The sequence below is a fragment of the Hemitrygon akajei genome, chromosome 9, assembly GCF_048418815.1.
Source record: "Hemitrygon akajei chromosome 9, sHemAka1.3, whole genome shotgun sequence".
Classification (NCBI taxonomy): Eukaryota; Metazoa; Chordata; class Chondrichthyes; order Myliobatiformes; family Dasyatidae; genus Hemitrygon; species Hemitrygon akajei.
In genome coordinates, this window is record NC_133132.1 from 12,775,990 (window position 1) to 12,787,175 (window position 11,186).

The following is an 11,186-nucleotide window of genomic DNA, read 5'->3' on the forward strand; positions in this document are numbered from 1 at the left end:
GGGAAGAGGCTACGTAACATCCACACCAGGACTACCAGCCTCTAATACAGCGCCTTTCTCCAAGCCGTAAGGCTGATCAACATGTCCTCTCACCAACCCACCCCTCCACACCCGCAAAACCCACTACCTTACCAGTTCCTGTCAATCACCTTATCTACTACATCACGTGCCTTGTGTCACCTTAAGGACACACTGTAGGGGGTTTTTCCACACAATGGCGTGCGCTGGGAAGCTTACATTAAGAACCTCATGGAGGCCGAAGGCGCCCACGACGCGGCTATCGTAGGCACCAAACCTTTCAGGGTGTGGGCCGCGTATGAAGGCGGCAACCTCAAAAACGTGCAGGAAGAACAGATCAAAGCACTGCTGTCAAACGATACAACCAAAATTTGCACTCATGGATTAATCTTAGGATCCAAGAAGTGTACCGTCATAAGAAATCAACTCTGTCATAGTGGCTTTGCAGATTTAAAGGTCAAGTCAACATGCGATGACGAAAAGTATTGTATTGCTGTGGCCAGGACTCAAAAGGCAATAATTATACTGGAGGGCTCAAGTGGGCCAAGTTCAGGTGGCAAAGTAAAACTAAAGGCATTCAAGTTGGCTGGTGGCGTAGTGGCATCAGCACCGTACTTCTGAGCAAAGGCTCCTGAGTTCGAATCCAGCTGGCTGCCTCGCACACTTTCCATCCATGCTAGCAACAATTCTTTTGATCTCATTCACATATGTCCCACTGGAAGTGACAATAAATAACCTTGAATGTTGAATAAACATTTCAGCAGGCTGTGCTGTCACATTGCTGTTTCTCACCATTATTGCGGCAGCGCGCCACCTGCTGACCGTGATGTCCACAAAATTAGGAGGGCTTGTTATACTAGGAAATCACCATCAAGTGGCAGTGAAAGGGAGGGGTTTACAGAGATAAGGAAGGGATGCAGGAGGTGGATGCCAAGCTTACACTTGCCCACAAAACCTCTCTCCTTCACCACTATTCACGGCGCCATACAACCCTTCCAGATGAGGCAACTTTTCAGCTTCGGGTCTGTTGGGGTCATCTACTGACTCGGGTTCTCCGAGAGTGGCCTCCTCTACAGTAGTGAGACAAGGTGTAAATTGGAGGACCGTAATTAAGAGAGATCCTGCGGATGTTGTAAATGCAGAGGAATATACACAACATTTTGGAGGAACTCAGCAGCATTATAGACGAAATAAAGCATAACAGACATTTCCTACCAGGATCCTTCACTGGGACTGGAAAGGATGGGGGAAGAAGCCAGAATAAGATGCGAGTTGGAAGAGTACAAGCTCGCAGGTGATAGGTGAAGCCAGACCCAGGACGGGGATGAAGTGAGAAGCTGCCGGGGGGGAGGAGGGGGGGAGGCGGTGATAGGTGGAAAAGACAAAATGCTGAAAAGGAAGAATCAATAGAAGGAAAGAGGACCATGGGAGAAAGGCAAGTAAAAAGGCATCAGAGGGAGATGATAGACAGTGGGGGAGAAGAGCGGGGTATGGATCGGAGACAGAATGGGGACGTGGGCAGATGAAAAGTGAAGGTTGAAGAAGTTAAATAAATCGCTATTCATGCCATACTACTGGTTGAAGGCTGCCCAGAAGGAAGATAAGGTGTTGCACCTCCAAAATGAGAGTGGCCTTAACATGCTATTGGACCAAAGGACGGACATTGAAACATAGAAAAACCTACAGCGCAATAGAAACCCTTCGGCCCACAAAGCTGTGCCGAATATAACCTGACCTTAGAAATTACTTGGGCTGCCAATAGCCCTCTGTTGCTCAGGCCTGCGCCCTGGAAAGACTGAAGCAAGACTGTCCAGGCGCAGATCCATGGTCTCGCGAGACTAACGGATGCCATTTATTTTTCTAAGCAACATGTACCTATCCAGGAGTCTCTTAAAATACCCTATCGTATCTTCCTCCACCGTTGTTGCCGGCAGCCCATTTCAAGCACCTACCACTCTCTGCGTGAAACTGACATCTACTCTGGACCTACTTCCAAGCACCTTAAAACTGTGCCCTCTCGTGCTAGTCATTTCAGCCCTGGGAAAAAGCCTCTGACTATCCACACGATCAATGCCTCTCATCATCTTATCAGGTCACCTCTCATCCTCCGTCGCTCCAAGAAGAAATGGGCGAGCTAACTTAACCAATTCTCATAAGGCATGCTCCCCAATTCAAGCAGTATCCTTGTAAATCTCCTAGGCACCCGTTCTATTGTTTCCACATACTTCCTGGAGTGAGGCGACCAGAAATGAGCTCAGTACTCCAAGTAGGCTATGACCAGGGTCCTATATAGCTACAACATTACCTCTCGGCTCCTAAACTCAATCCCACGATTGATGAAAGCCAATGCACCTTATGCTTTCTTAACTGCAGAGTCAACATGCGCAGCAGCATTTAGCGTCCTATGGACCCCGACCCCAAGATCCCTCTGATCCTCCACACTGCCAAGAGTCTTACCATTAATACTATATTCTGCCATCATATTTCACCAAGCAAAATGAACATCTGTTCCCAATTCATGCTTCCAAGTTCCTGTCTGATTTCATCATGTTTCCTGTCTGATAGCCTCATATTTCTCTTACTTAAATTAAACGGTTTCTTAACTTGTCTTTTCCTATCCCTCTCCAAATTTATGGTAACGGAGATAGAATTATAAACACAATCTCCAAAAGGCTGACCCACTGAGAGATCTGACACCTGACCAGGTTCATTTCCCAATACCAAATCAAGTACAGTCTCTCTTCTTGTAGGCTTATCTACATATTGTGTCAAGAAACCTTCCTGAACACACCTAGCAAACTCTACCCCATCTAAACCCATTGTTCTAGGGATATGCCAATCCATATTTGGGAAATTAAAATTTCCCACCACATCAACCCTGTTATTAATACACCTTTCCAGAATCTGTCTCCCTATTTGCTGCTCAATGTCCCTGTTACTATTGGGTGGTCTACAATAAACACCCAGTAGAGTTATTAATCCCTTCCTGTCCCTAACCTCCACCCATAGAGTCTCCGTAGACAATCCCTCAATGGCTTCCTCCTTCTCTGCAGCCATGACATTATCTCTGATCAACAGTGGCTCGCCTCCACCTCTTTTGCCTCCCTCTTGTCCTTTCTGAAACATCTAAACCTGGCCCTCGAAGTAACCATTCCTGCCCTTGAGCAATCAATGTTTCTGTAATGGCCACAACATCATAGCTCCAAGTACTGTTCCACTCTCCAAGCGCATTCGCTTTTTTCATAATACAGCTTACATTAAAATAGACACATCTTAATCATCGGTCTGAGCGCGTCCCTTCTCTATCACCTGACTATCCTCCCTCTCGCACTGTCTCCAAACGTTCTCTATTTCTGAGCCAGCAGCCTCTTCTTCCGTCTCTTCAGTTCTGTTCCCACTCCCGAGCAATTCTATCGGTGCCGAAGTAGGAATTGAGGCTGGATTTGAAATAGTTGGCGACTGTGAAATCTTGTTTGTTGTGGACGGAGCAAACGTGCTTGACAAAATGGTCTTCCAGTCTACATCGGTTCTCACTGATGTGGAAGAAGGCGTTCTGGGAGCATCAGATACAGTAGATGACCTGACAGACTCGCAGGTAAAGTGTTGCCTCACCTGGACGGACTGTTGGTGATCCAGAATGGGGCTGAGGGAGGAAGTAAATGGGAGCGTGTAGAACTTCCCTCGCTTGCAAGGATATGTTCCTGGAGGAAGATTAGTGGGGAGAGACGAATGGAATCCTTGTGGAAAGCAGAAAGTCGGTGGGGGATTTTTTGAAGAAGAATATTTCAGAAATCCTGAAAAGGGAAACTTCATCCTATTGACAGATAGGGAGCTGAGAAAAGGAAATGACCTTTTGATGTTCCGTCACGATAACCGCGTAAATGAATAGGTTTACAAAAAAGTGTCAGCTTGTCTGACTGTGTTTTGTGAGCCCTGTCACCTGCAATGATTAGTGTTTTTCTCAGGTCAGCTGTCGCCTGAACGCACCAGGGTTGATGGTGGACAGTCTTACACGGTTGGCGAGTGGTGTAAGGATCAGACGGGGTTACAAAATCGTGGTAGGTGTAGGGTTAAAAGGGTTTTCACAGATGACGAGTTGTGTCAGTGTCGGAGGGGTTTACAGAAATGGGCAATGCTGTAGGGGTTGGAAGGCTTTTCACAGATGGTGAGGACTGCAAAGATCAAAGGTGTTAACAGAAATGGGGAATGGTGTAGGGTTTGGGAGGGTTTTCACAGAGGGCAAGGGGTGTAGGAATGCTTCTTCGGCACTATGGAAAAGTACTTCACTTGATGAACCAAAATGGCATTTTTGTCTGTAACAAGCTGGAACCTGTATTGTATCAGAGTGCTTTGCTAATAATGTTCGTGCAACATGATGCTGGTGGTACCTGAGCACCTGACTGCACACCCGCAGCTGCGTAACTGGAAGAATGCCAAATATAAAGATTAAGCAGACAATAGAACGCACCCTGTCTTTGAACTTGTGTCTGAAGGAGTGTACAGTGTATGGTTTTCTTTTTGGCAAAGCTGTTACCAGCACTTGGGTAATGCTAGTCTTCCCTTGCTGCAAGTAAGCATAAACGTGGTTATGATTGATCCAGTCTGTGTTAATTGTTGCTGCTTATAAGACGTAGTGAAAAGGTGTTTGATACCACCTCCTACCTGGACACCCAATCTTACCTACACCCGCACGTTCTTCCCCACCACTTCGCCATCTCTCCACTATACCACAAGACATAGGAACTGAAATACATATTCCGTCCATTGAGTCTTCTCCTCCATTCCATCATGGCTATTGGATTTTCCCTCTAAACCCCATTCTGTTGCCTTCTGCCCTTCATATTGACACCCCCATTAATCAACAACCTCCCATTTACTTACTTAAATCCCGTTACGCCGCTGGAGTTTAGGGCAGCAACGAAGAAGTTCACCAGGATGTTGTCTGGATTAGAGGCACAAGCTGCTGTGTAAGGTGAGTTCGGACTAACCTATGCTGTTTTCTCTGGAGTGGAGGAGGGTTAGGGTGATCTTAAAGAGCCTGCCAAGATTATGAGAGGTATAGATAGTGTAGAAAGCTGCCATTTGTAATGTTCCGGGTCAAACTGTCTAATACTAGAGAGCATGCATTTAGAGAAATATGGGACCTGTGAAATTCATTGCCACGGACGGCTCAGAGGCCAAGAGATCAGGTTTATTTAAAACAGAGGTTTGTCGGTGCTTGATTAGTAAAGGCATCAAAGGTTATGGGGAGAAGGCAGGAGAATGGGGTAGAAAAGGAAAATAAAATACACTGGGACAGGTACAGAAAGTGGAAACTTTAGAGGAAGGCGTATCAAGCACAGACAGATGGGATAAACTCAGATAGGGTTTCTTCTCTGGAATGGAGCAGTGGGACAGAACACCGGTTCGTTTTTCACTCTCAGACCTTCACAGAGACCATTTCTCATCAGTACGCATTTTACAAACAATACATTTCAATGTTCAAGTTCAACGTAAATGTATTATCAAAGTGTGTAAACCAGATGCTATCGAACAATTCATTTTCTTGTTGGCAAAGCAACTCAATTCTCACCCCCAGCCTGGGGTAGGGAATGAGACCAATTCCAGAGGGGGAGTCTTGGGTGAGTCTAGGACTTTGTGAAGGCGCCCTAACTTCACTCTCGTCATTCCCCCTTTCCCCTTCTCACTCCCCTCCCTCACACTCCGCTGCATGTGTTTGTGCACGTGTCAGAGAGAGACCTGTTTGCCTACTTCACCCTCTATCAACGATATCCCCTCTTTCCCAATGCACTCATAATCCTGGGCACACATAAATCCCCGCGGGGTCAAATGATCCAAAAATCTTATACCCTCCCTCCAGCACCAACTCCTTAGCCACGTGTTAAACAGCTTATTCTTCCTATTCCTGGAACGTGGCACAGATGACAGTCCTGAGATCACAACCCTGGATGAGCTGCCACTTAACTTAGCAGCTCACTCCCTGAACTCCCTTTGCAGAACCTCATTACTCTACCAGCCAATATCATTAGCACCCACATGGACCACGACCTTCAATGATCACTCTCCTTAGGAATGCTGTGCACTCGACCGGAGATGTCCCAGACCCTAGAACGCAGGAGGCAACATACCATCCTGGCAACTCATTCTCACCCACAGAACATCCAGTCAGTTTCCTCAGCTAAGGAATCACCTATGACCACAGCTCGCCTCTTGTCCACTCTTCCCTTCTTCGTTTCGGAGCCAGAGACCCCCATGCTGTGACTTTCCTTTACTAGGTCATCCCATCGTCCCCAACAGTATCTGAAGTGATATATGTGTTGCTCAGGGGGATGGACAGAGGGGTAAACTGCACTCTCTGTTTCCTCCTTTCCCCTTGCTGACTGTCACCCAGTTTCCTCTGCCATGCACCTTGAGTGCAACTACCTCTCTATCTGTCCTAGTATCATCCCTTCAGCCTCCTGAATGATCTGGAGTTCATCCAGTTCCTGCTCCATCTCCTTAATGTGGATTGTTTGGAGATGCAGCTCGATGCCCTTCTCACGGGTGTAGTTATCAGGGATACTGGAGGGTCCCCTGCCTTCCCACATCCCGCAAGAGGAGCTTTCCACTATGCTGCCTGGCATCTCTACTGTTCTAACTGAGCAATTTTAAATAAGGCAGAAAAAAATACACCTCCCGCATAATTTTGCCTTCTCTAACTGACTGCTCTCCTCACTGAGACTTCAAAGAGTTAAAGCCTCAAAGTCTCTGCTCTGACTCTGTCCACTCTGACACTGGCTGCTCCACTTGCTCCTACCCAAATTTAATAGCTTCTTGCTATCAATCCTGAATGCTGATTGGCCTCTGCTGAAAGCTCATAATAACCTGTAAAAAACCACTGCCTCTAATACTCGATTGGTGTCATGGTCCGGTCCGTGAAATACACATTTCGGTTCACGGTCCGGTCCACGTACCTTATTCCAGGTTCTCCGGTTTTACTCAGTTTCTGTTGAGGCAGCTGACTCTCGTTTGGTCTGGCTTCATAAATAGCTTCAGGGTTCAGCCTCTGGTTGCAGGATTGTTCCTGTCCAAACCCTCTGTCTATATCCCTTCCCTTCACCTTCTTCGTATGGAGCCTTGCCTCGCCTCGTCTTGCCTCGCCTGGAGCCTCGCCTCACCTGGAGACTTGCCTCGCCTGGAGACTTGCCTCGCCTTGCCTCTCCTGGAGCCTTGCCTTTACCACTGTCAAGTTCAACCACTGGAGCAAGTAAAGGAACAGTCTATCGTTGTTTTGAACTGTTTCTGTGTCCACGTCTTCCCTAGGTAGGTCCGGCCGTTTGCCGCTATCTCGTGTTGGGAACTGTTTGTGTCCATGCCTTCCCTAAGTAGGTCCGGCCGTTTGCCGCTATCTCGTGTTGGAACTGTTTGTGTCCATGCCTTCCCTAGGTAGGTCCGGCCGTTTGCCGCTATCTCGTGTTGGGAACTGTTTGTGTCCTCGTCTTCGCTAGGTAGGTCCGGCCGTTTCCTGCTATCTAGTGTTGGGAACTGTTTGTATCCTCGTCTTCGCTAGGGTAGGTCCGGCCGTCTACCGCTACCGTTTCCTCGTATTCTGCATTTTGTGTAATGAGTCCCTGCCCTACGTCCTGTACACTAGGAGGCGTCCCGGCTCTGTGTTCCATGTTCCTGTCTCTCCCTCGACCAAGTCAAAGCTTTGGGGTCTCGTCCAGTCCTAGCCACGTCCTAGAACCTTGTCCTGTCCAAGCCACGGCTTTGTGTTCTCGTCTTGTTCATTTGCCTCGCCCAGCCCAGGAGTACCTTTCCCAGCCCGGTGCTGGGGTTCCCTCGTCCTGTGCTGGGGTTCCCTTCAGGACTCTCACGTCCAGTCCTGTAACATCTCCTCGTCCTGTAGCCACGTCTTGTCCTCGCCTAGTTCTGGGGTCCTCGCCTAGTCAAGACCCAGGTTCTGGGTCCTAGTCCAATCTCTGTCTCCTAGTTCCCATTTCCATGTCCTGGTTCCGCTATCCTCGTCAAGTCCCAGCCCAGGCTCGGAAACCTTGTCTCGTCCAGGGCCTGTGACAGGTACAGCGTCCTTTCTTCCCTACTTTCCTTGCTTCCTTCTCACGCCTAGTCCTGTTCCTGGTAGTTCAGTGTCTCTGTCTTGCATTTGGGTCCGCCCCTAACGCCCCCGCCCCCCCATGACAGTTGGCGAACCTGAGTGAATTACGTCCTCCCAAGCTTCTAATCTCTCTGATTAGTGATGGGTCAAAGCTGGGCAGGGTGACACAAGGATCACTGACTGATTGAAACCAATCCCACATTCAGAGCTAGCGGCAGCCCTCACCAGAGTTTGAACCCGCCACTGTCTCTGCAGCGTGGATAAGTCTGAGAATGCCTCCCAAAGTCTGAGCAGGTCAATGTCCTCTCACTACTGAAAACAGTGTGGTATGTCGGTAGGTGGGATGACTGGTGATTTCCTTTCCGCTCAGCGCTAAAGCAGAATATCTGCGGGATCGCGAAATGGTCCTCGTCTCTTGCATCTGGAAGCCGGGTGTCACGTTAGGCTGTTTACCGCAGATCTGCCTCGCCCTCCACTTTGTGACGCATGATCACATTGTGTTTTTTACAGTCCCCGGATGGGTGGTGATGCTTCCTCCATGTTGTGTTGGGAAATCTGATATTGGCCACTGAGTCCCGTTAACTTCTCCCAGCTCGCTTCGCTTCCTAGGGCTCCTCACATTTGTCCAGGAGCATTATGGCTGCTGTGTCTTCTCCTCGATTGGGGTGGGTGAGAAAGGAGAACGTCCCAGTTTGTGCGGATCTTTGATTTCACTGCCTGCTTTACTGAGGGACTGGGAAGTCTAGGGGCGAGATTGGTTTCTGTGATGTGCTGATCTGTATCCAAAGGTCTCTGCAGTTCCTCACAGTCATGGGCAGAGCAGTAACCATGCAAAGCGTTAAGTGTCCGGATGGGAAACTTTCTCTGGTGTGTTGATAAAAATTTGATGAGGGTCAAAGTATATATGGAAAAGTTCTTCGTGTTTGTTCTAACGTTGTCATCTTAGAATCTTTTATACAGTAGTATGTACTATTAATTCAGTATCTGGGTATTGCTGGAGGACCATCAGTGATTCTCCTTGATCCCTTCTCCCACCTGGTTCCACCTGTTCATCCCTGCCCATCTTGTTCAACCTCTGTCCAGTCTCCTCACCCCCGCTTTAGTGATATACATCGACCATCTCTGTCAACCTCGGTCCACCCAGTATCCCACCACCTCAATGTTATATATTAGCAATCTTTCTTCTATCCTTTGTCTTCATTGAGATGTGTTCTTTTGCACTTTTGGCCTTGCTGAGCTATTTCCAGAATTGTTTTTTTATTAGCTGGAATGCCAGAGGGTCATCAGGTACCAGTTCTGTTGTGCATTGGCGTGGAGGTTCTAGTTTTTGAACTGTGACTGGCTGACACACTACAGCATTTTACTGGCAGCAAAGAGTACTGGGAGAGTTGGTGCTTGGGCTCTAATCCTGTGATCTACATTCCAGGCATCTGACACTGTTGGTGTTTTGGCTTTGACTTTGGTTAGTACTTCTGCAGATGGGGCTGGGTGGTCATCCTTCTGCAATGAAGCAGAAAGTTCGAGCAACTGGACATTGGTTGTGGGGAAATCCCAGATTGCGCTACCCAGTGTGAGATGTGGGGCGATGTGTGAGACTCTCAGGGTCGGTATGTGGCAGATTCAGCTGTGCAACCCTGTGAGGTTGGGTCCTGGGAGATCACAGTTTTTGATCCAGGTAAAATGGACCCAAGGATCGAGCTGCTTGGGCTTATGAGGTGTTGAGCGAGTATTTCTGTTCTGGGATCAGATGTTTGTTTCTGGAGTTCCTTTGGAAGCAATGACTGCTAAACTGAGGAGAGAATGTGTTTGTATTCGATCCCTCAGAAGGAGAGACTGTGAGTAAATGGGTTGTTCTACTGTTCTAACAACAGTAGAAATAGACCTGGAGGTTTAGTGTTCGAACAGTGTTTGGAAATTTGTCCTCACTGTCACCCGTCAAACAGAAACTCAAGTTGCAGGAGATCTGCACTAAAAATGGAAAATTCTGAATCCATTCTGACAAAAGATTGTGAACCTGAATTGTTATGTTTGTTGCTCTCCCCACAGCAGTTCCTTACCTGTTGAGCAATTCTGTTGATTCCAGTTACTTTTTATTACATTCACTCTGGAATGGTTTAAGTTTCATGATTGTCTGTTATACTTGGGAATGTGTTCAGTACAGTTGTTGCTAACGAGGTTTACAAGAATAATCTCAGGAATGTCTGGCTTTATGTATGAGGACCATTTGATAGTTCTGGACCTGTGCTCAGTGGAGTTCAGAGGGATGGTGGGGGTGGTGAATGGATGCATGGTTAAGTAAACCTACCGAATGCTGAAAAGCCTGGATACAGTGGGCATGGAGAGGATGTTTCCATTAGACGGAGAGTCTGTGATCTAACAGCACAGTCTCAGAATAAAGATGCTTCCCTTTAAAACTGAGATGAGAAAAAATTCTTCAGTCAAAAGATGGCTGATCTATGGAATTTGTTGCCACAGAGGTTGGTTGAGGCTACCATTTGGGTATATTTATGGCAGCGATTAATATACTCATGATTGCTAAGTAGCTTCAGGGTTACAGGAGGAAGGCAGGAATATGGTGTTGGAATAAATCTCAGCCATGGTTGAGTGGTGGAGCAGACTCGATAGATCGAATCACCTAATTCTGTTCCTGTGTCTCATATCTGAGCATGACTGAACGATGACTCCTTCCTATCCCATATCAGGTTTTGTGACGTGTCAGGGAGAATGACAGATTTGTTCACTGAAATCATTATATTTGTCTTCAATGTTTAGATTTCAGTGAGCAGAAATACTTTGTTCTCCTTTGTAGTGTTAATGTGCTTCATTATCTTTCATGTTAAAGCTAATTTTAAAGATAATCTCTAACTGTAGTGAGAGATTTATTGGAAGAAAAACCCACAGCTGTTAACGAACCACAACTGAAGACGAGGGAAAAGCAACAAGTGAACCAGCACGAGGACTGAGAGCACCAACTGGAGAGAACCCTTCTGACTAAGGGTTTCTATTGATTCAGTCAGGAGAAAGTTTGGCGAGTCTCTTTTTCTCAAACATTGGTCCTTTAGACATTACATTT

The 11,186-nt window shown here is 47.2% G+C and overlaps 1 protein-coding gene across 1 annotated transcript; it reads left to right on the top strand.

The window, feature by feature from the left end:
- The first annotated feature begins 249 nt into the window (after positions 1-249).
- Positions 250-639, top strand: LOC140733791 (profilin-1-like). The gene has a single exon (XM_073057541.1). It carries the CDS (start codon positions 250-252, stop codon positions 637-639), a length of 390 nt encoding a protein of 129 aa, XP_072913642.1.
- Positions 640-11,186: the final 10,547 nt, after the last annotated feature.